This window comes from Lagopus leucura, unplaced genomic scaffold (assembly GCF_019238085.1).
Source record: "Lagopus leucura isolate 7727_CA_CO unplaced genomic scaffold, USGS_WTPT01 Super-Scaffold_100157, whole genome shotgun sequence".
Taxonomy (NCBI): domain Eukaryota; kingdom Metazoa; phylum Chordata; class Aves; order Galliformes; family Phasianidae; genus Lagopus; species Lagopus leucura.
The window spans coordinates 41,341,331-41,369,150 of record NW_024962334.1 but is presented as its reverse complement, the minus strand read 5'-3'; the positions used below and the strand labels follow the sequence as shown (position 1 = coordinate 41,369,150).

Sequence of the window (27,820 nt, the reverse complement as noted above, 5' to 3'; positions counted from 1 at the left end):
CTTAGAAATGAAGGACTTCAACATAGAGCTTGACACTGATTTTATTTTCCAAAGCTAATATTAATATTTAATTGCATAACCCAGGGCATTGACTGTATTTTGTAACATATATCTAGAAAAATCTTTATTTTGACTGTTAAAAATATATAGCTAGATTGATTCAATATATATTTACTTATTAAATGCTTTGATACAGTATTTCAACTTAAACTTCATGTCAAATAGATCACTATATATCCCAGCCTATGTTATTAGGAAAAGATGAAAATATTCCAATGCAGTCGGTTATAAATACTATTATGTTCTATTATTAAGAATTTTTATTTTCTTTGGTTGGACATGTAGGGACCTTCCCATTAACACAATAGCACGTGCAGCACAGGAGTTTGCCCTGAAAGCCAGGATTTCCCCTTTAAGTTACTGCCCAAACACTACTAAAAGCACAGCATTGTGGGGAGCTATACACAGACTCTGCCTTTATGCAGCAACCTGCAGCTTTGGGCTCAGGCTGCTGCCTTTCCTGAGCAAAAGTTGGGCTTGATTCCTCCACAGCGTAGTTGAATGCAAAGGGGTTCAGACTGATATGCTGACCACAGTACCAGTGAGCTGGGAGAGGATGAGAGCTCAGCCCCCTCAAGGGTCAGAAGACACCTCCTGGTGACGGTAACTGCTGAGATGCCACAGATAAGCAGGACCTGGACCATACCCTGGACCATGAGGCAAAACAGCTCTCTATCATTTATCCCATATACCCCTGTGGAGTGTTTTTGCCTGCTGAGCTCCATGCTTTGTTGGGATGGCTGTTATGCAAGCTCACCTCTTTCACTGGCACCGAGTCCTGCTCCTGCTTGTCCCTCTCCACGAGTCAGTCCCATGGCAGGGGCAGGCTTGGCTTTTCATTTCCTGCAGTAAGGTTCAGTTTCACTCCTACTGCTGAGGAACCTCTAGCTGCCAAGGCCAGAGAACCATTTCTAGTTTTAAGATCTAGTTTCTGAGTGCACTTGGTTTTCTAAAGAATACACGCTATAGATGTATAATAGATTCTTCCCTTAAGGAGATAAGATATATAGTATTCCCTCTACATAATCTTTATTTTTGTTGTAGGTCTGTTATGTGGTGCTTCTCAAAGACACCTAGACAACACAATTAAGCAAGATGTAGCAATTTGGAAAATAGCTGCCAGCCACACAGGTATTGACATATAGAAGTTCTGTGCAAAATCTTTAAAATTTTTATTCTGACTCCTCTAGAGTTCATCATGGTGTTATTAATTACTATTATCACTGATAGCATAAAGATGTAAACACTTGTTTGTTCACAGCTTTATATACAACATCACAGAGAAGGCTGTTAGGTATGTGACACTGAAAACAAGAAAGTAAAACCAGAGGAAATGTATAGTGAATTAAAGTATGAAAAGGAAATCTATTTACATGCATTAATCTATACATTATCATATTCTGTACATTTTGTAAAAAATAATCACATTCATTTACATCATCGTTAATTATTACTGTACTCAACAGATAAAAAGTTATAAAGAGAAGAAAAGAGAATTTCAAAGCAATACTCATACTAATGCTCCAGGAAAGGGGAGGGGGGAAAGCTGCAGGTTGAGAAATTTACTTCAGTGCTTTGGAGAATAAAGGATTTGGGGACTTTTCAGCCACTGTTTTAGCTGACAGCAGAAATGGTCTGAACATACTGTCATCATTAGCCAGGTTAAACACAGAATCATATCAAAAAATGCTTTTTTAAGTAGCTGACACACTGGTTTACTGATATGTGTTGATATACTCTTATAATACAGATGTCAGAAATTACAGTTTCAGTACTCTTCATTTATTTGAGCAGAACAGTACTGCTCAATACTACCTGCTGCTATTTGGTTATGTCACGGTGGTAGTACTGGTGGCCCACAGCTTATCTAGGCACTCATGGCAATGTGAAGGAACTTTTGCTTGTAAAAGTATTTCCTGTATTACTTTGCACAGACAACAACCCTAACACACAAATTAGCTTTCTCTACAGGCTACTTTCTGGTTGTACTTTTTTATCAGACATATTTAATGTTTAACTTTCATTAAAATTGTCTAAAAAAAACCAAAAAAACCTGCAGTAATGAGTTTGGGCTTTATGCACAATCACTTTGCTGAAATGGACAAATTCAGTATCAACAGGGTAAGTTTTTTAGCACTCACAAGAACAGGAGACAAATAATGGCAATGACTCATCTCGGTCCTCATGCTTGGTGTGTGAGGTGTGTGCACTCGGCAATGACTTATTTCACACGCCGTCAGGCAGACTGCACAGTTTGCTGAGGCACTCAGCTTTCCCCTCCATCATGTTAAAGGCAGAGGGAAACCTGTCTGGGGTGTATCAGGATGTGAAGTGCTACACAATGGGGCAAGCTGCCTCTGACTTGGCTTTAGAAGGCTTTTTAAACTGTCACTTTTTGTGGCTAGCAAGTTATTAACACTACAGTACAGTCCCAGCATGTGCTTAAACTGGGTAGTTCCTCAGGTGCTACGTGCAGCACACATCACTTTGGTGCAGTCTGTTGGGCCCTAGTGCACTCCAGCATGGTATGCATGGAGAAGCTACTTAAACACGTCAAACACAGCATTTCATGGAAAGCAGCACTGCTCTCAGTGGCCAGTAGTATTATCATTTCATGTCATTAATCAGCTCCTGGTCAGCAGCTGAAATGACTGCACAGATAACAGAATGGCCATGTCAATTCTGAGTGGGAGTGAGAAATGTGGTCAATGCTCTACGCCTTCCTTAAGGGATACACTGCAATGTTCCATCTTCTGTGAATGAAAATATCCTAAATTTGAATGAGGCACAGAAGAGAAGCAGGAAAATCCATTTGAGAAAATGCTCAGAGTTGTACTCAGAGTTTTAGAGATCTGACATGTTTAGTTTCTCAGGAAATTAAGATGGTTTTAAGTGTGATTCAAAAGATTTCACTTAAAGAAAATTTCTCATAGCCACGAGCACTTTGTTTTATTGTATGACCCATCTACAAATATAAAAAGGCAAACACCTAAAAAAAAAACTGCTGGAAGTTGATCCCAGGCAAATCAGTATCGGTCATGAGGCTGTTGGGTTTATCGTGGAGGGCAGTCAACCACAGGGACATCCCACTGAATGGACTAGGTAGGGATCCTTCATTGCCTTCATGTGAGCATTTATGGGAGGATAAGTTTTGTCAATCAGCTTACGTGGCTTAAAAGAGAGTATTTAGTTATTTGTTGGCAACACAACTGAACAGACTCTTCTGGAGAAGAGAATTGCAGACATAGGGTGAGAAATCTTAAGTTTGTGTTCATTTCGTTTGTATTCTATTCTACTGCGCCCTAACCTACCCTCAGCTCATTTTATAGTAAATACAGAAAAAAAAACCATGATTCAGTTTATGTGCCCTAGATGCACAGCAGAACATGGGATGAATCGTCTACAACTAGCACCTACTTCTTTATGGCCAATATGGAAGGCACTTAAAACGAGTCTTTAGCCGAAGAACAGGCATTTGGCTTTTGAGGGATAAATAAGGGTAGATAAATTTCACCTAAATTTATCAAGCACCTAGCTAAAATCATCATCTCTGAAGGGGAAAATGTAAGTTAACTTTATATATTTAGATTCTGATCACCATCGGCAACTAGAAAGTAATTCGTCCATGTGTCCCTCAAGCATCATCAGCAGGTAATATGGCAAAAATCACTCAAAATGAATGGCGTTGCCTATCTGGCTCCAAGGCAATAAAGCACAGCTGCTGAGTACAGTACAGGAGAGAATCTTGTCAGCATTCTTGTTTAGTTAACATGGTGTGCTACTGGCTTTTCAGTGGGAATATAATCCAGCAGGTTTCCTGCTTTGAAGCCTTTATGACTCAGTTTGGATCCTGATGCAACCAAAGTGAGAAAGGCAGTAAAGGAATGAAGAGGAGGAGAGCTAAGTCACAAGGCCACACAGGCACAGCATACACCTGCATTGCTTCATCCACCTCCTCCCCTGAAGCTGCTAAGACTGAATACAAACTACATTCAGGGATGACAGAGTCAAATGTTTTCTTGCATTGTCCTTTTGGCTCTGAAGAGTCACCAGCAGGACCATTTGACTCCACAGCTGTGTAAAATCTAATGCAAGACAAAGCTATTTCAGTGCATTGTAGGGATGTGAAACATTGAGCGAGTACTAGATTCATCAAACTGATTTTCAGTTTTTGAATACATTTTAGCATACTGTGCACTTTTGTGTGAAAAGGCAGATGGAAGTCAAGTTCCATGCTGATGGAATGATGCTCAAAATTTGTATAAAGTTATTTGGATATGGGAATTTTCTGGAAGTAGAAATAAGTAAGAACAGTGCCCTCTGGGTCTTTACAGACATGAAAATGGTTGCATAAAGCACAGTGAAGGTTGCTGTCATGCAACACTGATGAGTGCTGCCCATGGGGCAGTCTTGGGACATTCCTGTCTTTGATCTGACAGAACTATGTATCACTCCAGGGTAATTCCATTACAATACACTGTGTTTGACCAATAGATAGCTAAATTAAATCAGAACAAGAGGTGTACAGGCACTCCGATGACTGCCAACAGTATTCCCACTAATATTTCCAGGAGTGTACATGAAAGCCTGCCAAGACATGCCCTTGCCACTATTCTTCCCTTTCCCTGGCAATATTACTGACCTTGTTTTCTGCTGGCTTAATATGATGGATCATCTGAGATATCAGGGTAATTGCTGTTATGAGTCAACAACACTCATGCAAAACGTGTCATTTACAGTGGACGTGGTTAAACATAACATGAGAAATAAGCATAACTTGGTTTATTTCTTTTAAAACTGCAAATGTTCCATGTGTATTTATAAGAACTTGTCAGATCTTTTTTTTTTTACAAAGTGGCTGCACAGGAGGCTTGGTGTTGCTGAGAATTCCTTCCATTTATGCCTTTTATGGTCATTTTTAGGGATTGCATTTAATTTTATTATTATTTTTTTTAATCATGGCCACAACTAAATTTTAAATCAGCTCAGATAGATACAGAGTAGAATCAAACTAGGAGAACTTACATTGTTTCTTAAATGGGCGTTCTAACGTTATTGCAGTATTTTTTGTTTCAGCTGCCAAGTATGTAGTTCTAGAGATATAATTCAATGAAACTATTAAATAAAAATGATATTTTCAATGGGTAACGCCCTCCAAGGCTGTTTATCTTATGATAGACTGCTCTAGCAATAAAGCACCTCTTCAAAAAATTGTTTAATAAAACATCAACACAAATCTCTTTGATTTTAAACAGAAAAGTACAACTGGTGATCAGAACGGCACTACTGGCAAATGCTGATGTTTTAATCAAAACAATTACAAAAGCCTTGGACTGCAAAGGCACCAAAACATAAAAAAAACATACACTTTCAAAGGGGACAACATGATAGGAATCAAATTGTAGAAATTAGCCTTAGCAATTCATATGATTAGCTAATAAGCCTTACTTCTTTTTTTTTTCCTCTCTGTGAAAAGTTAATCATTTCCTGGATTAGCACACTAAGCTCCCAATGTGGTTAATTATAACCTCACATTTCTTTATTTTTCATTTGTTTTCCATAATTAGGAATGAATTTCCTAATCCTTAAGGAAAGAAGTATTACCTATAAATATAGTTTAAGAATTTTTTCTGCTTCCCGTCATAACCTTTTCATCAGGCAACAAAGCAGCCTACATTAAATGGGATCCCACATATCTGTTTCACAGACAGGCTGGAGGCAAAAGGGACCTTCATAGTAAATGAGTTTTTGAATAGTTATGGCTAATACATTGCAAGATAACATAAAAACTAGTATGAATGGCACTAAAGAACAGAACAGAAAGCATCCATGGGGCAGGTGTCTTTGTTATTACCTGGTTGACTGCACAAATCAATTTCCCAAGCACCAACATATAGAAAAGCCAAGCAATAAACTGTACATTTTAAAAAATACCACATCAAGCTGCATATAACAAATGTATCCCACAGTTTTTGCACGTTTTGGGAACCTAACTGATTTATATCATGGTGGTCTCTGTCTGCATGAATGACTGAGCCCTTGAATTCCGATGGAGCTGAGAAACACTTTCTGATCCATTTCGAGAAATGGAGCTGTGCAGTCTGTAGTCTCTGCCAGCTGTCTGCTTCCAGCACAAACTCCGCCATTTTCTTTTCAGCTCTCCTTGTACCTGTGTTAAAAAGAAAATGCACAGAATGAAAACATTCTTTTTATCTGAGAAACTTTTCCACATTTACTGGCTACTAAGTGGGACTTCTGGGAACAAATTCTAACCAGTTTTCACAAAATTGAGGTGAAAACTGCACCTACAGTTGTTTGTGAAGAGAAACCCCACAGCCACTTTTAAATTCAGATTTGTATCACTTGTGTTGCCACAAGTGGCTTTTATTAAAATAGTCACTAGTATTAATCACTTGTACTTAATGAAGTGATTAGCCTCAAATCAGTCATCTTACGAATATCAAAGACCAGAACAACAGTAGACTAGAATGTCAGTTCCCAGTGCAAGCAGGTGTCTTCTTCAGACAGATTCCTCCTGACACACACTGAATGCTATTTAACAAATATCGCACATTAAAAAGTAGCTGACGTGCTAACATCATACCCTAAATACTTACTAAATTCTGTTCCAAGTTTTGCATGACTTTCTGAGCTTGCTGCACCTCACTTGGACAGTTCACATAACTTGTACCAGGGTCAGAATCAGATCACAGTAAGTAAAGACGCACTGCCATTTGCAAGGAATTAGATTTCAAAAGGCTCTTAGCTCTTCACCCAAATACACTGATTTATCCTGCTGCACAGAAATGTGTATATTCTATAAGCAGGAATGCAAATGTTTTCTAAAACAGCTACATGTTACATAGAGTGAAATTACAGAGGTGCTTATTTATACATTTACTGAAAACAGCAATTAATATCCTCGATACACAAACAAGACTTACCTCACTGTTCAAAAAACAATACAGGACTGCAACAATCAATCCCTAGAAACAGAAAATGCTCATTACTTGGTATGCAGCACTAATTAAGTCAATAAAACTTGAATAAAAACTTGAAAATTTACCTGAAAAGATCCCAAACACAACTCAAAAATTATTTTGTAATTGTTGGAACTGCGGTCAGGAAACAGAGCAAACACTGTGTAGTGAACTCCAAATAATGGAATAAGCAACAATGTGGATTTTGCAAGTCTCCTGGATAGATGAAGCAAAAAAACCATAGTTTAATGATAAGCTCTTGCTTTACTAAGGTAAGAATCTAATGCAATTTCATTTTGATAAACCTTGTATTAATTGCATTTTATGAATAGTTAAAGGAGACATTTAATAAAAACTGTTTTCCTTTCAAGCTTGCTGTAAGATTATCCTCACAGTAACCTTTGTAAATTAATGTGTGCAGCTCTACTTGATCTGGCTGACCCTGTGCTCTTCCAAAATCTGATGAAGGCTCCAGGGTCCCTCTAAATCTAAAGACATTTCTTCCACTGACCTCTGGACAACAGTAGGACGTAGGACCTGTCCTCTGCTGTGCCTCTTTGACAAGTTCCCAGTTTTGTGACTCTTTACAAGTTCCCAGCCTATCTCACAAGAGGCTATCAGGCCACTCAGGGCGTTTTTTACATAGCATGAATCATAGAGTCACTCAGGTTTGAAAAGACCTTAAAGATCATCAAGGCCATCCGCAGCCTAACCATACTTCCCTAACTCTAGCAACTAAATCACGTCCCTGAGCACCACCATGAATTGTTGAGAATGGGGAGGAATACTGACTTCCTGCAAAACTTTACAGTTCTTGTGTAAAGGTGAATTCTATGTCCTAAATTAGTATTTTCAGGTTCATTTCTTTTAAATTGCCACCTGTAAGGATGCTCGTACAATTTCTCTGCAAAGTAGGCAAGGAAATGCAATCCAGAATAAACTCAGCTGTGATGCTTAAATCAGAAATTTCAGATTTACCCCCAAATTCACTACTATAATGATAGTATGAAATATATACCATGAGAAATTTTATTTCATGTTACAAATTACATAGTGCAATTTATCACGAGACACTACTGAAGTTAAGAATGTCAACTTTTCATTATTAAGCAGGACAGTTTTGACAAACTGCCTCTGAAACCAGTGAAATGATGAATTGTTAATTATCCCTTATCTGTCACCCATTTCACTCCAACGACATCACTTTTATGTATTATGGAGGACCAGTCATGCATGATTATGGATGTCTGCTATCAGGTGAAATTCAAGAAGTTGTAATGTTGAGTACTGTAATTCATCACTCTCTTGGTGAATCTAACTGGATTCAACAATGAAAGGAAGCTGCTGTGATTTCCCTACTTTATTAGAATAGTCGATGTATTACAAGCAGTTTTATTTTTTCTGTGTCAGTCTTGAAGGCCTTCCTTCACTCATAGTGTCCCAGAGGCTACATCTGTTTATGTGGAAATAATCAGTTCTGACAGCAGAATTTCTCGAGAATGGTAAAAACCTCATACTTAAAAGTGATATCAGTAACTGTTAGCAACAGGGTTTCTCTGGCAGAAGAAATTAATTTACAACTGAAGGAGATGATGAGGGCAGCAAATTTCTGGTTTCCCAAGTGAAATGGAAAACTGATTTTATTTCAACTTAACCTTTCCTACTGCAAAAGTAAAATGAGCATCAAAAAGGATGAAACCAGGTAAAGATGGGACACAGGAAGGGAAGAAAAATTATGATTTGAAATGGGTAGTGTTTGTTTTATACTCATACTTTCGCTCCATTCCTGTAGCAATATTTTGTCCAGCTGATAATACTTTCTGTTTTAGTGAAGGAAAGACACAGAAAATTCTGCACTGTATTTTAGAAAGCACATTTGCATTTTGAAAAATGAGCCTTCCAAACCTTTAATTTCATCTGGAGAAACAGTATTTCTTGAACCTGCTGTTCCCATGAGTATCTGCTAAAGACTACCCAGTCCAAACTTAAGCAAGCAATCAATTGCTAAAAGCAAAGAATTCACATGGCTGAACAATGAAGGACAAGGTTGCTGTTACAGAGCTAATAACATGCAGTAAACTATGGAAAATGATGGGACAGACAGGAAGGGAATGCATAAATATCACAGGGAAACAAAATGTTCTCTCATAAGAAATATGCAGATTTCCTGCCTGCATAAATATATATATGTATATATATATATATAGATTTCCTGCCATATATACTTGTGTATGTCAGTGTGCTACATAATACTGTGGTGACTGTGTAATTTCAACTAGGTTGATTTAGTCCTCTCACGTATTCAATTAATTCAATAACACAAAAACAAAAAGGAACTGAGTAGTTCTATGCAGCACATTATATTTCCTCCTAACAACTTATGGAAACAATTTCTTTCCTACTTGCTCTTAAAATATATTAAAATATTAAAACAAAAATGTTTTGTAAATGAAAAAAGAAGTTTTCAAATAGGTTGAAGCCATACATTTTGCTATTTTTATGTCGAAATGAAATACCTGTACATTAAAAGAAAAATACTATTTCTCATAATATGCATAAGCATATTCTTTCATGGAATTAAGCTCAAATTCAAGAGCAGTTTGTTGGTCTTTATGAAATTGCCTGTTTTTTGTTGAATTTGGTGTTTGAAAAAATTATGTTAATCTCTGCTTAAACATAATGTTACAACCTTTATTTAATCGCCTAAAATTAGGAGCTTTTGAATTAAATGTAATTATACTGTCACAGCAACCACTAGTAGCAGGTTTCAGCCCAGTAAATCTTATAGAGATTAGTTTAATTCTATAAAGCCTAAAAATATGACTCACTTGTACTGTGACTGGTCATTTCCTCCAACATCTGGTGATCTTAACTTCTGGAGTAAGATTCTTATAATACTGATGAAAAGTATAAAATTCACCTGCAAAGAAAACAAATACAATGGTGATTTCAGACTTCTCCATTCAAGATGCAGCACCAAGAAATGCTTATCAAATCAGAGTAATCAACTCAGCAGTCAGCACTGTGTACCTCCTGCCAGAACATGTTTAGCTCTACTCAGTTAAATCTATTGTTTGTCTCTTATGTCCACTGCACCTCTACATGGCTACTACTCTTTGTCTGGAAAAGCCTTTGAATGTCCCACTTGTCAGCAATGCTCTGCATCTGAAATCTCAACTGAAGACAGTTTTTTTGGCAGGATGGGACACTGGATAGGATCCAGTGCAATCAATGATTGTCCTGAATTGTTGTTTGGATCCATGATTGGAAGCAAAAGGACAATCTAAGTCCTGCTTACAATTTTGATCCTCCCTTGCCTCTCATCTTCACATTATTTTCTGTCTGGATAGGGAGAATAGAAGATTGCTGAATGGGCAATCTGTTCACTTCCATCAAGCATGAAGAGTTACCTGTCTGCCCTGGGTACTGATGAATACATTATGACTGAAGAAATCGGACTCTTGCAGTATAACATTTTATCCTGGTAACAGCATTCTAGAATAGAACACTAGGACTACCTCATTTCATGGAAGGAGAATGGAAGCACTTGGATAAAAATAAGTTATCAGACCTTGATCAGTCTAGAACATCCAAGACTAACACTCAGCAGGACTATGAATCTCCCTCATAGTTTCTTCATTGGCTTCTGGTATCTTGCATTCCCTAGCTGCTCTGTTCCTGGATATTCTGGTACATTAGAAAACACAGGCCTTTAATGAAGTAAACACATATTTTTCATGCATGATGAGTTTGAAGTTTGACTTGATTAATTCTGGAAAAGTAATAGGTAGCAGACAGTATTCTTGCTGATCCAATCTATGGAATTAAATACCAAAGTATAGCTTACAGACCGAAGGATATACATTAAATACACATATGTGCAGTGGAGCTATTATTTGTGAACAAGGAGAGAGCCTCCATTTCCTCGTATATTTCCTATCCACAAAACAGGAGAAAACAGGAAAACTATTTACATTTGCACAAAAGCAGAACTACTTTTTCTTGACAGACCTCATTAATTTCTACCACAACAGAATAAACTGTCATCCTTTTGGTTCCCGAGGTATCAAATCATCTGCAGAACTACAAAAAGGTGACTCACGTTCTTGCCTGTCATACACATATTACCTTTAAGTCTGTTTTCAAATGTGTCACTTTCACTCTGTAAGCACAATCTCGGATTAGTGAAAAACATGCATTCTTGTTTGGGGTTTGTAACATTCCTTGACGCTGCTGAGTTTGTAAACCCAGTCAGAGGGAACAAAGTGTCCTCCGCGGGTCCCTGCCAGCCTTAACCATTTTGAGATTCTATAAAAATCCTTTGAGTGTGATGTCTTTATACAGGATATAATTTGTACATTGCTGAATGAAAATCTAAGAACAGTAAAATGAGAATATAATATGACTGCAGACGAACTGCAAGACAAAAACAAGTGATGCCTCTTTACTGGAGTAATAGCAAGACGTTGCTGATACCCTTTGTTACTGGCTGACTTGCTGTCAGTTTTTGAGTCTACACACATTGCCTGAGCGATCATTTAAACTGCCTTCATGTTACTTCTTTCTGCTATTTAGTTTGCTACACTAGTTGCCATATGAGATAACATGATGAATGATTTTCATCTGCTTTGTAGTTAAAAGAAGTACAGCTTCCACATGAAAAGTGCTCTTTCTCGAACAAAAGGAGTTCACTACAGTGAAAGTATGAAGAAGGCAGTTGTGGAAGCAATTTGCCAAATGCATGGTACTTCAAATTATCTGTCTGGAATAGGAATCTCTAATTAAACAACTCTGAAATGTGTACAGCATCAAGTATGGCAACCTGCCAGTTAACTTTTTTAAAGCCAAAATTGTCAGGAGGCGATGCCAGAGAAGGCTTCTGACATAATGCATTAATTGCAGCTATTCCCACTTAGGGAAGTGACTTCAGAACTTGCTTTCACAAAGCTATTTAGTTCTGGATAATGAGAATATAGATAATATAACCTCTGACCAGTGAAATGTGTTTGGATGTAGCACAGAAACCAATGGAAAACAGTGAAGATTTTCAGTATCACCTGTCATCTGTGCTTTTCCTCCATGCTATCATGTAAGACAGTCAATAACAGTTCTGAACTCTGGTGTTTTACTATCCTTTATTTTACCAAAATCCAGCTTCTTTCAGAATCTTCCTGTACCCATCTCACTAATTACACGTCTTTGTCCTTCCTAATGCTGAAATCATTTGTTACTGCTGATCATCCTTTTAATCATTCTAAGTTTTGCAGTCCTCAAGAACAGACTGAAGACTCTGTGTGAGTATGATGCAGGAAATCATACCTTCATTCAGAAATGCCACAACTTTCACAACCCCTTTTCAAAGGATTTGTAGTAATCTACTTTCACTGATGAATGGCAGGCAGCCCTGAACTCATTATTCAAAGACTTGTGGCTTCAGTTTTACTTTTTCTTGAAGGTAAGTGGAAATACGTATGTATGTACACTGAAAATGCTTTTCCATGAATGCAGTATTTTTATGCATCAGTGACCAATTTTACATGGCATTTCATTAGCTACTTTTACTCCATGCATGCACTCTGTACAGCAGTAAACTTGAATGGCGTTCTAGATGCCACAGTGGCTGTGATGACTGTGGGCTGATGCTCCAACAATATGTGTTACTTATCTGTCAAGAAAGGGTGAGTATCACTGCCTTGAATAGCTGCCTGTACTTCTGAAATCTCTTTTCACAGCTCCCCAAATGCAAAATGAACAAACTGGTAGAGAATCATCTAATTAGAGCACGGAGGAAGTGGTTTTACACAAAGAAGAATCACTTGGTCATCTTTAGTTGCTCTGATCCCTAAAACATGCTGCCTCAGACAAGAGACATCTCTAGAAGGTAACAGTGGATTCCAAATGTGCACGCCTGGCAAGCCAGAAAAGATCATCAACAAAATGCCTCTATGTGGCTTACAGTCCCACTTACCATGCAAGCAACTGAACCAGTAAAAAACGAGCATGGCTGTTCCTTTGCCTTCATGATTCTGGCCCATATGTTACAATAAATTGGACTTTTACTCACTAACCAAGCAGTACTCCATTTTCTTACCCCTCAATACATTTCCTACTCTGTGCTAAGATTCAGCTGGAATTCAAGTCTGCCAGTGAACACATAGGTAACTTTCATCTCCTCACCTAGGACTTCTTTGGAGAAGTACTGCTATCTGGCACATGAAGTCTCAGCTCAGACAGCTGTTTAAACAGAACCTCAATAGGCTCCATAGGACCTCCATAGGCTTTTTCATGTTTCTGGAAATACCGAGTGGTTTGTTTTGCTTTCATTTTTCAGTGTATTTTGTTTACTCTGGACCATCTCCCATTCTCCTGCTCATCTGAGGTACATATTCTTCCTGTTGTAGCCCTGTTGCACATCTATTTCTTTGTATACTAGAAGATTTTTTGGAGCCCTTGCTTCATCTCATTCCACACTACGCTGCTTACTCTTTAAACACTACAGAAATGATAGCAAGTTTTCTCAAAATGATTTTCAGCAGGCACAAACTGAAAGGAAAGCCCAAATGTCAATTCTGGGCTAATTTAGGCTTTTGGGATTTTGTATAATCTAACAATGACCTACCTTCTCTGACTAAAATTTTAAAACTCAAGCACGTGTATCTGAAAGGAATTAATTTTCCCTGTGACTATTTTCAGAAATTGACATAAACAATAAATTATAATGCACAAATTTAATTACACAGTCATCACAATGAACAGGAATTTTATTATGCTACTCCAGTAATTCTAATGAGCTCCACATAAAGCCCCACGAAGCATTCTCAAACAGTATTCTTTTGCATTAGGCTCCCAATTAAAGAAAGATATACACAGCTATATTTTTTTATGGCTGCAATAATATTAGATTCTCAGTTGCAGAGCTATCTATTTACAAGCAAAATCAAATCTTCAATTCATTGAAAAGCGTAATTAGATTTTTGCTTCCCCCAGGCTCATAAGGAGGAGGGATGTTAAAGAAAGAACGAAACACAAATAAAGGCAACTATTCATTTAATAGGAGACAGATAAATTTTGAAGGCAACAAATCTTAATGTGCTCAGTATCTTACGTTATGTCTTCGACCGTGAATTTCTTCTCATTAAAACAGAATTCTTGCTTGTCTGTAACTAGCAGCAAAGAATAATGGCTACATGCACTGCACAGTGCTGAACTGATATATAATTCATGCTTTAAAGTTTACTTACTATAATAGAAATTAAAATTGGTATTCGTATAACCCACCAAGGACCACCATGTTCATTTGTATCCCAGCAACTATAAAAAAAAGAGGGAAAACTGTGTTGACACTAATACCATCTGGCAAGCAAGATCTATGAAGAGAAGTGTTTGCTATATGCAAGTCCAAGAACATTAAAATCACAAATCCTAGAATTTGGAATTTAATCTTTTTCTGCTTTTTATTTTTGTTTCTCTGTTTTCAATACATATATTCAAATGAGCTCCAATACTAGGCACCAGACCGTAACATTAGAAGTTGTGGAAGATGATGACCTTTAGGAAAACCACGTTAAGTTTCACTTTGTGACAGGATACTTTTGCAGCAGGCACTCAACAACAGCCTCTAGGTAGCAGGAAGATCTAACACAACTGACAGCTACAATTTAAATGTCATCATTTCCCTGTGGGATATTTAGGTTATGGATGGCTAGAACTGGCTTAGGAAAATATGAGACTGAACCTGAAACTTTGTCTGAAAAACTGAAAAATTAATCTTCACTGTCAGCTCAGCAATTCTGGTATAAATACTCTGAGCATGAACACTCTGAAAGAGTAATTTTAAGCAACAGTAATACCCTACAAAGTTCCTCTGAGATAGTAATGATGAAGGAGAAAGGAGCTACCCTTCAGTTTACAAGTTGGAGGTCTTGCAAAGAAAGCAGAATTTATGTGCAATATGATTTTTCAGTTTAAAAGCAGTACTGAACAAAAAATATCAGCCAGATCCATGAAAGTGGAGTGCGATAACTGTTTGTCTCAGGTAACGGCTTTAAGTTGTGGCAGGGGAGGTTCAGGTTGGAAAAATTTCTTCTCAGAAGTGGTGAAGTATTGGAACAAGCTGCCCAACGAGGTGGTGGAGTCACTGTCCGTGGAGATTTTCCAGAAAAAGGTGGCTGTCACATTGAGTGACACGGTTTAGTAGTACGGCGGTGATGGGCTGATGGTTGGACTACATGATCTTAGTGGTCTTTCCAACCTTAACGAGTCTATGATTCTTTGAAATTAGGATGCCCAGTACTGCATGGCAGCACACAATCCAAGGACCCCCACTGCTACTTTAAGTATTGTTCTGACCTTTGAATCAGACAGCTCTACACGCAGGTCTCAAAGGGTAACATCAGTTATAACCTCTCTCTAACCACTCTTGCACTTTGCATTTCAAAGTAAACTGGCAGCATAAGCTGTGTTCTGAAGAGCTTCTGAACATCTAAATCTTTACTGAAATTTTGTCTCCTTCAGAAAAGCAAACTACTTTTGTATGAAAACCACCACATACAAAACATGACTAGTAGTGGCACAGTTGTAGGCTTTAAGCTTTTCTCCCCAGCATACTTACCCAGTGTCCTCTAAAATAATCCGTGTCACTGTCCATGTAATAATGAATATGGTAGGAATTCCTGAAATTGAAGCAAAGAGAACAATCATCAGAAAGTTAGTTCAGACCAGTAGTAACCATTTATTTCCCAAATATTCAGCATATGCTAAACAGTTTAGTAAGGGTGTGAGACCCATCTGATGAGCTAGGACGTAAGCTCACGTGTTACAAAGTCTGCAGAAAAGTGGTTACATTTCTTACATAGTTTTAATTGCTAATACACAAAGCACAAGCCTTTGTTATGTGTCTTTCAAGCCGTCTGAGGGACCTGTAGGGACACAGATACAACTTAAGCATTCCCAGTGTATTTGCAAGGACTACAATATAAAAATGAAGAGTAAGTCATTTCATAAGGATCCAACTCCATACACTGGCTTATTGTAACTTCCAAGCAATACCTAATGTTTTATGATCACTTACTAGTGGAAGTCCATACCTTACTGCACTTTCGGTAATTTACAGGAACACGTGTATTTAGAAACAGATGGAAAATACTATTGGGCTTTTGAAAAGTGCACGTAGAACAGCACAGTCTGTGGCTGTGCAGCTATATTTTCTCTATCCTCCCAAATATAGGACAGACCCACATCATCCTCTTCCTTGAGCAACTCCTGGCATTGTCAGGAGTGCAGACTGGCAGAGGTCAGAGCCAACTAAGAATAAGTTAGCACTGAGGGTTCTGAGGGATGAGCGTGGGGGCTCTGTGCTTATTCCCCCCACCATGCCAAAATGGCTGCACCTATGCTGATGAGCTGATGAGGGGAACTAAAATTCCCAAGGAGTCATGCCCATGCATCAGTCAACAGAAACTGTATCATTTCATCATTTCATGTGAGATACTGAACCTAATACACAGATTAAAATGTATTATTTAATTGGAAGGCGTTTGCGTTCTTACCCCATCCAATCAGCAGATAGACTGTGAAGTGTCTGTTGGGGGAGAATATTAACACAAGGAGGATGTGGAGGTAAAGTCCTTCAACCAATAGCCAGTAAAAGTTCGCCATAACACCGTACTGGAAAAACACTAGAATAGCTTTGCAGCCCACCTGAAATGTGAGAACAGGAGTCAGAGTTGTTGCAGGAAAGATGCTGTGTTATTCTGCTATTACATGTTATGCATCTTAACTCTCTCCAGGAGAAGCACCTTACGTATGTTACTCCCAGATTCAGTAGATTTTTTTTGCCTCTATCATAATCATAGCAAATGCACTCAGAAATTTTGAAAATATCGTAATATAAATTCTGTAAAAGAAGGTGGTTATCAATAAATGCATACATTTTCAATAGTAAATGAATGGCTATTAGATTAAGTGATTGTCTACTAGGTGGCTAATAAATATATTCAAATTTCATCTGTCTTCCTAACACAGTAAAAGGTAATAATGAATGAAATAATGAAATTGCTTTATGAGTTTTTAAAGGCTAAACTGGAAATGGAGTGAAAATTATAACTTTATATGCTGAATCTTCTAAGCAGAAATAGAGGAAAAAGCTGAATGGATTTGTAAGAAATGTTTTCCATTTAGAAAATGTTATGGTTTCTTAATCAAAAAGACACATAAAATGAAGTCACAAAATACTTACAGTCTCTGTGCTAATCTTCAGAATTAATTTTCAGAGCTCTGCTCTGCTGATGTTTCACAGTGCTAGCTGCTGCTACTTCAGCCTTTCTCAGCAGGAATCTGGGATGTGTGAATTGAACATCAAAACATTCCTGCTGAGACTGAGCTGAGAGATGTGATGATATGGCGAATGTAACAGACTAAACAAAATGGACTAAACAAAGCTTACAGCTTCTGTCTGCTTTACTTTTTTCCCTTCTCTTTGTACGTCCACAGCTTTTGTTAAAATTCCAAGTACATGACATACCTAGGCAGGTAATTTACTTATTTATTGGTTGATACCTCTGTCTACACAAGTGTCTGTTATGTGACATACCCTAAGTTAACCTAGACTCCAGGTGCCTGTCCAGAACGTTTTAGTATCCATCAGCCCTACATGGTGTCCCGGATAACTCACTGCATCTTGAGTAACACTGCCTGCCTGTATACATTCAGAAATCTAAATAGAAGCACAAAGTCTTGAATTAATTTCACTTAACTCTTGATATAAGAGTAAGGTTTTTGATGTAAGACAAACACATTATTATATTATTATATATATACAATATACAATATACAATATATAATATATAATATATATTTATATAATAATATATATTATATAATATAATATTACATAATATTATATTAATATTTATATAATAATATAATATATATATAATATATAATATATATTATTATTATTATTATTATATAGTATTTGATACTTCTACAGCTCATGAAGAGAGACAGGCATGTCCAGAGAAAAGTCTTTGATCAGATGAGATAAGCTGCCCAGTCAGAAAGATAGAAGCCTTGAGAAACAGCTTAGTTCAGTGATCTTGTATGGTAGAATCAATCTTACCTCTGGACTTTGTATCCATGGAAAGATTATAAACTGCAGATCAGTAATGGGTTAGAATATTCAACATGGAGAACATTACATATTTCAAAATGCAAGCTAAAATTTGCTTTGATGTTTATGGCTGCTCACAACCAAATTAGCAGTCAATGTCTAAAAATTTTCTCTCCTTAAAATTCCAATCCATATTTACCTGTGTAATTGTGTTCTTGACTTACGTACCAGAAACTTACAACAAAATACTTTCCCTTCCTCCTGCTAATCCTGTATTAGACATCTTTTCAGATGCTGAACAATGAAAGCATCCATCACTAAAGAGTCAGCCAAAATTATACATCACAGAATGATAGAAAAACCTGAGTTGGAAGGGATTCCCAAGGATCATTGAGTCCAGTTCCTGTCTCCACACAGGAATCACCCAAAATTCAAACCATATGTCTGAGAGCATTCTCCAAATGCCCCCTGAATTATGTATCAGTGTTATTCAGATCCAGGACCTAATTACACTGCATTTTGAATTGTTTGCCTTTAAATGTGCATGTGGAACTGTGGAACATCACACACGTGATGAATGTGAGTCAATGTAAGGCAAAACAGCCACAGCCATGTGGTATCAGATCATCCCACATATAATACAAAAGAAATTATTCAGCAGTCTGCAAACATGGACAAATTCCACCAGGAAAGTAAGAGGTTTTCCTACAAAGAATAACTGGAGAATAGAAGAAATTGCAGAAAACAAAGAGCATTCCAGGGTCCACTGACCAATCTTTGAAGGACCTAACCTGATTACTCCTGTTAGTCTGCCTAACTACTTTTCCTAATTTCGGCCTGGACTGGCCCTACTAACCCAAAGCTGTTACATGTTCATTAGAAAGGACCCAGATTGCTAATTCATACATACAGCTTGGTAGTCACTGCTAAGATTTTACACTTTGGGGTAATGTGGATCCATCAATATAAAAATACCTTCTTTCCATTTTATTTCCGCAAGCTTAAACTTTACAAAATTAATTCTGAAGGTATTCGGTTATATTTATAGTTCTTTTGCAGCACTTCTGGCTGAAACAAAGGAGGTAAAGAATGGGGAATATTACACAGTTAGCATTTTTGCAGTAGGACAATATATATTTCTAAACTTTGTGTATGAAAATGCAGTAAACATATTAGATTGCGGTTTAACACAAGCAGCTATGCATCACGCAGCTGTACAGGAGTTTCCCACTTTCCTCCTACCCCAGTTTGTTTTTTTTTGCTCAGCATGACAGCATAAGTTAAGGAATGTTCTTCTGACCAGGTGAAATCAGCTGTCCCAGGGATGTTCCCTCCATACCTCCTGCCCATACACAGCCTACTGGTCTTGTGGGCTGGTTGCAGAGAGACAGCCCTGATGCTGTGTCAGCACTGCTCTGTTACAGCCAAAGCACTGGTGTGATATCAACACTATTCTAGCTACAGGTGCAAAGTATAGCAGCTTGGGAGGGAAAGTTAAGTCTGCACCACCCAGACTTAGCACACTTGCCAAGAATTTAGGTAACAATGCTTCTGTCATATCCAGAAAATAAATCGATAAAGACAACTCCTGCAAATATCTATATCACTGACTCGTTTCATTCCTGGACCCCTGACAGAGCAGCTGGAACACTTCCAGAGAAGGTGCCTTTCACCCTTCTTGGCTGATGGCACTCCTGTTTGCCTTAAAATCTCCCTGTATTAATGCAGTGGCTCCACTTAGCTATAACTGGCTGTAATTTGTTTTGGCAGGTGACCTGCTGTCTGTCTGTACATGGACAAACAAACCAACAACAACTTCTCTTTCTTCTGCTTCTCCTACTTCTGTCTACTTCTAACAGATCACTTGGCCAGTCATTGTATTCTCTACACACTTGCCTATACTGGCAGGTTGGTATACCCAAATAATTACAAGCATCAGGAGGACAATTTAGTGACACAGGAGTATTACATCAGGTTGTAAATGAGGTTTATTACCCATGATGTTTGGTCCTCTGGACAGTGAGCTGTGTTGGAGCTGGAGTAGAGAATATCATCCTTGACTAAAACAGAGATTGCTCTTAGAATGAAGGAGAGGAACAGGTTCAGATGGATGTAGTTCCGAGTGCAATGAAGTTTTCTAAGGAGAGATTTAAAAACAGTCATTTTAGATTTCAAGACTGAAAACCTCTTGAACAGGCTTCTACTCATCTCTGCTTGTTTCTTAGTAATAGGAACCTCAAGTAAGACCTACCCTTTCCTCCTCCGTCATATTTCAGTGCTGCCTCATGTTCCTTTAACATCATCGCAGCATCGTCATCATTATATACTGTCCAAGATATATAAATAAATGATCTCTTACTCCTTTTCAGCAATGCAGACCAAAAGATCCCAAAATGTTTCTCTCCCACTTTAATGTAAATGGACAGTAAACACTGATTATCATTCTGTCTGCACTCATTTTTTATGCAAATAAAACTTTCATTATTATTTTATTCTGCATAAATTTCAGATACACTCTCATCATTTTTTTTCCTGGTTTTATTTTTTAATTTCTCTATATAATGGCTTTTTATCTTATGATGTATGTCAATGCCAGAACAATTAAAAATGCATGTAAAGCATTAAATTGCCTTTCTGTCCAATGAGATGTAAAAATTCCCTTCTTTAGGCATGTTTAGCATTCTTTAGCACACATGTGAAAGACTCACACACAAATGACAAATTAAATATTCCAATTGAGTGTTGAGTGTTCAGGAGAAGTTAGTTCTAAGTTGAAGGCTTTTCAGTTAAGACACATTCTTTCCAAGATCATCCTATGCAACAGAAATTTGTTTTAGCCAATCCCCAGAAACCAAGCTACTGAAAGGGGTTTTTTTGGTCAAAATCAGAACTGTGAACTGTATCTGAATAATAGCCAGAAGCCAGGACATTTTAGCAAGCTGAGCAATGAAAGAATGGAGATGAAATAGGATGTTACAGCTAGCACTTTGGTATGCAATGCCAGCTTGTAAGTCATCTTCATGTTTTTATCATTAAAGAACATTTCTGCAGAACACCAAATAGCACGTTCTGAAATGACTAGCACAAGCACAGTTAGAGAGAGCATTGGGAAATAAATGACAAATCCATCTCGTTAGCCTGCAGTTTGGCCAAGGACATAATACCAGGCTGAACTTAGAGCAGCTGTTTAAAAAAGCACTAATTACTGTGGCTGTATGTGTCCTTCACTGAAAATGGTTCTGAGAAAAGCTGAAATACTACTATTATTTTGGACAGCAACAGACTTTTCTATGGAACTCAATACATGCGAAATACATACCAAGACTGGAGTGGAAGAAAATATTTTCGTGACCAACTTAGATTACTAGCTTTTCATCCCCTTCAGTGTATGAAATTTTAACATTACATCTGCAAAAGGCTGTCAAATCAACCTTTCAGAGTAGGTGGTCAAAAATCTTTTTATTTAGGGCTAGGTACGATGATTCAGAGTAACAAAGAAATGCTGTTTTTTAGCAGCAAAACAAAAGCTGCTATTCTATTCACCATGAGTCATGATAGAAAACTATCTTGAATCTTGACAGACAGTTGATACACATGAAAACACATCTTATAAAAATGATTCAGTCATACTTTTCTTCTTGGTAAGATACACATATTAGTGTCAGGTAGAGAATCTGACTTTTTTGGTTTTGCAATACAGGAGTTATCTTGAAGGAAGTATTCTAAGAGCTCCATAATAGTAACTTGAATCTAAGTGTTACACAAAGACATGCTGTTCTACAATTCATTTTCACTCTGAGTTGGAAAAAAAAAAAAAACATGTTTTAAAGTATGAGAAAAATATTAATTATTTCAAATCAGTTTTCAATTTTCTAAAACTTCATGATATACTAAAATTCAGACATTCAAAATGAAGGAACAGAAATTTACATTGTATGTAGGGTAAAAATACTACTTTTGACTAAGTCAAAATCATTACTTTCAATGTTTATAAAATGTTTACAGAAACAAGACTAGCCCTGGCAATGTGGCAATGTCCAACAGAAAAGTATAGTGCCAGAGAGTTTCCAATTTAGTTTACTCACAGTAAGCACACAGAGAATTACGTGGGGAGTGACACCACGGCAACTTGAAAAACGTTGCCATCTTAATATAGAATGATATTACAGACCTTCATATTCTATGCCTTTATTCTGAGCTTAGAAGATTATTCAGAGATGAAATCCTTTTGTTTTGCAACGCTTCTAAACCTGTCCTTTGCATGTATTAACCATGGAAGGCTATCTAACGGTTTTGTAGGATCAAGTAAAGTGGGAATCATCTTTGGAAGAAACATAACAGATGCACAGAACTGCAACTGCATGGAAACAAACTTCAACTGCATGGAAACTTCCAGGCAAAATCACCTTCTATCATCCAACAGTTCTGCCTTTTTTGTGCTTATAGCTGATATTTTAAACAACTGGAAAGGCTTGAGGCTGCATCTGTTCTGCCAGATATAATATACAACGGAGTGTGGAAGTTAAACAGTAGTACCTGAAAAAGAATTTCCACTTCTTTTTCATGTCCATGTTTTCGTTTATAACGTAATACTGAATATATTCATGATTAAACGCAGTATAATTGGTAGCATACATATACAAATCCAGCGAGGCATAATTATCATAACGTCTGGCTTTAGTAATATGCAAGTTTAAATCTTAATCCTGCTGGGTGAAGTCAGAATTTTCACAACCCTCCTGCTTTAGTGACTCCAGTGATTTTTAGCTATCTTCTTAACTAGCCAATCTCCTGTAGTCAGTGTGATCTGAAAAGTTGTTTAATGTCATTTTTAAATACAACAAAGACAGTTTGCTGATTATATGCAAAGGAGAATGTATTTCAGGGGTGAGTGAACTATCTTCACAAATACTATATTGAAATTACCTATAAAGAACCTCTGGACCCTTTCAGGGCCAAGTGTACTTTTTGGACAGCAGGTGTAAACAGGTAAGTAGCAGAACGCTAAACTTTACAGAATCTTATTTTCAAACTCTGTCCTTAAAAACAGACCAGAATGTACAGGATGGCATACGACTCAGAGATATGCAGAGACATACAGCCCTTTACATTCACATTTCTCACTGACACTTTACAATTGCATCAGCTGCAGTATGACACAAGAAGTGTCTCTTTGCTACATTCAGATGTCTATGATATAATGTCTGAAATGTGTTACTGGGTATTAGCAGTTTTGAAATGCATGATCTGCTTTCAGTGTTTGGTAGTGGACACATTATACCCATAAGTGACTCCATTTTTTTCAAAGATATTCCAAAATAGTATCATGTGTCATTTATCCACTCTGAACTGCCTCTAAATATTCAAATATTGACAAAATCTTACAGTAGTCTATAAAATTTATAGCATGCCACAGCAACAAGCTAATCAGAGGACTGAAACTATACAGCCCTCTACATCTAATATTACATGTAATCTTTTTCTACTAATTTGAGAGATGCATTTTCTTGTTCTTAGAGTGGAAATGAAAAGTTGTGTAAGGTTAATACTGGAGAATATAAAAGCCATTCAATTAGACAGAAATGAAGCATAACGGCATGAAAGTTGAGAAAATGAGGAAAGCTATGATATCAATAATAAGATTTTGCTCTTTCTTTTGACAGATGGGGATAACTTTCTGTCTCAGAAAATGCCCAGAATGCTCAGAAACGAGCCGAAAACAGCAGACAGTACTGCTTTTCCCAACACTGCCTAAGTAAAACACTGCACACCAAGTACTGTCCTTCAGCACAGTTACCCACACCCTTACAAGCCCTCTTGGATTACTTGTGATGCCTGGAGACCACTCAGAAGTTTCTGAACAGCACCAGTTGTCTGGTGTTGAGACCAGCATTCTACTTATTTTCAAGAACAATTCAATGTATTGATTTTTAAAATGAAACAAAAATTACTTTATAGATTCATTCCTAGGTAGGCTGTAATGTCTATACATTTGTAAAGTGCTTTGAATTTTTTTTTAATGACTGGTGCTGGCAAAAGTCCTGTAGGCATTATGTTACTGTCAGCTGTCTAAGAAAATGCAAAAATGATACTTTTTAAAAAAAATCTGGGCAATCAGTAATAAGACAATAATTAAAACTGTTTTATTATTGCACATATTTACTAGCGAAAAATACATACCTGAAAAGGCAAAGAATTATACTTCCTGTTGTGAGAGCAATCAGAGATACACTGTGACCAAGGGTATAAATTGCCTTCACTCTTACATAGAAGTTGACCTGCACAAAAATATACACATGCTGAAACCACTTACTGATATTTGAATTGACTGAAGTGATACAGTTTTCCATTAAATAGTTCTCAAGACCAAATAAATAGCATTATTTTCGCGCTTTGCTCTATATTACACGATGAGAATGTGTTATACCTTTATTCCAACATATTTTTGCAATGCAGCGTATCAAACCAACAGACATCAGTAGAAAATACAGCCTAAGAAATTCAGTCACACAAGTTGCAATTTTAGCTGATTATCCCATGTCTATGAGGTAAAAAAAAAAAAGTATCTGGTCAAAAAATGTTCACAGACATCTGAAAAGTAAGAATGAGATGCAGTTTGAAAGAATGGATTGTCACTGAACGAGGCAATCTCTCAGTCCTTCTGCTCCAGTGTACTTAGTCATGCATTTATACATGAATTTAATTTTAAGGACATTTACGTCCCATTAATTTTAAGGACATCTTTAAATTCCATTCATTTCCTAATCTGTATGTTCAAATACTTGTCACCCAAACAACCCTTTCCCATTCCTTATTTTGTAAAGTTAGTTGCTAAATCTTGGAAAGGGATTATATCAGCAGAGAAAAAGCAGACTGAAGTGTACAGTCTGATCATTAACTACAGTTATATGTAAATTTGCCAGAACTTATTACATTAAAACCCATTCTGAACAACGATGATAATGCTCTCAGAATTAAACTGCTTGTTCATTTGTGCCTACAGCAAAGTGATTGCACAAAGCTAGATAAAATACTAAAATTATAGAATTTTTTGCTATGTGAAATAGAAGTTTTTAACAGCAATATAGAATATGTTAAATAAAACTGACAGAATTTCTATACGTACTGCACATATTAATAGCACTCAGATCTTACAGCTGCATCTCTAAAAGAAGTAATAAAGCAATACCTTTAAGTAAACTGTTAGAAAACGGAAGAGTAACTCACTCAAAATGCTGCAAATACACTGGACACTTTTTTTATTCAGCCTGCCCTGCCCTGCAAAATCATGGAAGAAGGATGCTCCAATAAATGACTTAACAATTTGGCAGCCTCGTGATCTATCATCAGCATTCTAGGAGGTGAAGAATTTTATTCCCTGACCTTGTGCCTATCAAGTGTAGCAAGAACACACTCAAAGCCTGGAAACAATGCACAGCAGTTCCATAATATGTTGTTCTATTTGTTATCATCTTGTTGGCAGTTCCAGGCCCCATTAAAATGCTTTTTTACAGAACATGCAAACAGAAATCTGGAGGGTCTGTAAATCAAAGCTTCTTAACGTCCACCATGTAAATATTGTAAATTTGAAGGAGATAAATGTCACTTGCAAAAGAAGCTGCAGTGACAGCAAATCTGCGTTGTTTAAATACTGAGTGGAAGTTTTCACATTCAGTTTCTCAGACAAAAATGATGAGCAGAGATGCCCTGTAAATAGTAACACTGATGCTCAGCTAAACAGAAGTCAGCACACTGCAGAAGAGCAGCAGTGAGCTGTCTGCTAGTATGATAAAGCCATACACGTAAAACCTGGTAAGATTATGGGGACAACACAGGGAATACTTTACAATGCTCTTGTTTTCTTGAGAACCACAAAGTAGCTTAACAAATCCTGCAATGTTAAAGCAACCATCATCCCTTTGTAACTTGTATTTGCTAGTACTCTTCAAAAGGTAATCACATAAACCAGGCCTTCTGATGCAAAGTGTGTCCTTCAGAGCCCCTGGTAGAAATGACTTCTTCCTTCTCATTTGGGTTTCTCACTGTGCTAGAAAACCTTAAAAAGCTGTATGGTCCCTTTCTGCTGCACAGTGGCAGAAATGTTTTATGAGTCGGTTATACAATCCCCAAAGACAGTCTCCTTCTGCCAAGCAGCAGAAATAACTCCAAGCTGTGTGTAAGTTTGGCATATGTAAGCTCATGCATCTGCTGTTAAACAAATGACTCCACAGATCAAACTGTACGCATCTCCAAGTACCGCGGTCTCTACACTCCAGACAGTTCCCTCTGCCTAGGTGAATCACCTCCCTTCTGCATTCAAAAATTCTCATGTTGACATTTTTATTAGGCTTTGAAATACTTTTTCTGAGAATCCTGTAAACAACTCCGCACACACATGATACACGGGAAGTATTAGAAGCTGACAGGAATAGAAATATTGCTATTTTGAAGCAAGAATCCATAAAAATATTTGAATTACTGAAATATGTTTGCTTACACTAAAGATACTAGCAATTTTGTTTATGTAGTTCTGTTGCTAGTGACTACTTATCCCAGATTTACATGACAGATCAGAATCCAGTAGCTACAAGAAGTAATTTCAACTTGCACGTTTCCTTTCAACAATACACTAGCCATTCTTCAATGCTTGACACTTTTGAGAACTCGTTAATCTGATATTTGGCTTTTACCTGACAATGAATTTAGTTTCACAAAAAAGAGTCATAATTTCCTTTACTATTACATCACCCAAAGGTTTTCCACTTCTTCTGCAGGGAGTGAATTTCTATGAGTACGTGTCTTTATTCTTCTGACTGACTAATCCAAGCTGTGTAACACACACAGATGCAAGCATTACTACATGACTTACTATCACATACACCAAAGTAAATTCAGGTAAGCTATATTAGCACCTTCATGTTTAATGTCTTAAATGTCTTAAATCGTAGTCAGTCAAAAGTGTGCTTTTACTGATCAGTACAGAATACCTCTGTTAATTAATATAATCTCCCTTCTAATACATAAAGGAAAGCCAAGCAGAGAACAATAACATTCTAGCTACAAAATAAGCAGTAAGAAAACCTGCTATTAAATCACTTTTTTGCTGGCTAGACAATCTAAAGTGCAGCTACAAACTCATAACACTGCAGTGAGCATGCCGAATTTAGCACCAGCTGGTTTCAGATCAGTATATGAGATGAGAACGACTTTGTTGGCAATCATGGATGATAATTTACCAAGTGAGACAGGATGAAGATGTCTTCTCATCCGCCACAATCCCACGTTTAGTATTTTACTTTACCCAACTTTTCTGATTCTCATGGCAACATATTAGCTCTCCTTCCTCATCCAGAGATACTGATTGCAGAAAAAAGAACTGCAAGTCAAGAGTCATTCAGTTCACCCCTAAGTAGATATCGCTTCCTGGTCAATTCCACTGACATAATTAACAAAGGATATCCACTATCCTAAATGGTGAACTAGTCCTATTTGAGAAGCCCCAGGGCTTGTAAGACATCTGCATGGCAGATATGACATAGGATCTCTTTACTGTAATGCTGGCAGTGATGCTAAATGCTGCTGGATATCTGTGTTGCAATCACATCAATGCCATTTCCACATACTAGTGATTAGTCATATACGTCTCAAGCATGCATCTTCCTTCAGGAAT

The 27,820-nt window shown here is 37.2% G+C and overlaps 1 protein-coding gene across 1 annotated transcript in view; it reads right to left on the bottom strand.

The window, feature by feature from the left end:
* Nucleotides 1–23: 23 nt before the first annotated feature.
* The window catches only part of VIPR2 (vasoactive intestinal peptide receptor 2), a 51,809-nt gene continuing 24,012 nt past the window's right edge, over nucleotides 24–27,820 (bottom strand). The window contains exons 5-13 of the mRNA XM_042888627.1: nucleotides 24,331–24,428; nucleotides 20,146–20,287; nucleotides 16,589–16,739; nucleotides 15,652–15,712; nucleotides 14,282–14,351; nucleotides 9,869–9,960; nucleotides 7,127–7,256; nucleotides 7,005–7,046; nucleotides 24–6,229 (exon numbers count right to left, since the gene is read on the bottom strand). Coding sequence (XP_042744561.1) covers nucleotides 6,059–6,229; nucleotides 7,005–7,046; nucleotides 7,127–7,256; nucleotides 9,869–9,960; nucleotides 14,282–14,351; nucleotides 15,652–15,712; nucleotides 16,589–16,739; nucleotides 20,146–20,287; nucleotides 24,331–24,428 — 957 coding nt within the window. The 3' untranslated portion in view covers nucleotides 24–6,058. The remainder of the gene's footprint in view (nucleotides 6,230–7,004; nucleotides 7,047–7,126; nucleotides 7,257–9,868; nucleotides 9,961–14,281; nucleotides 14,352–15,651; nucleotides 15,713–16,588; nucleotides 16,740–20,145; nucleotides 20,288–24,330; nucleotides 24,429–27,820) is intronic.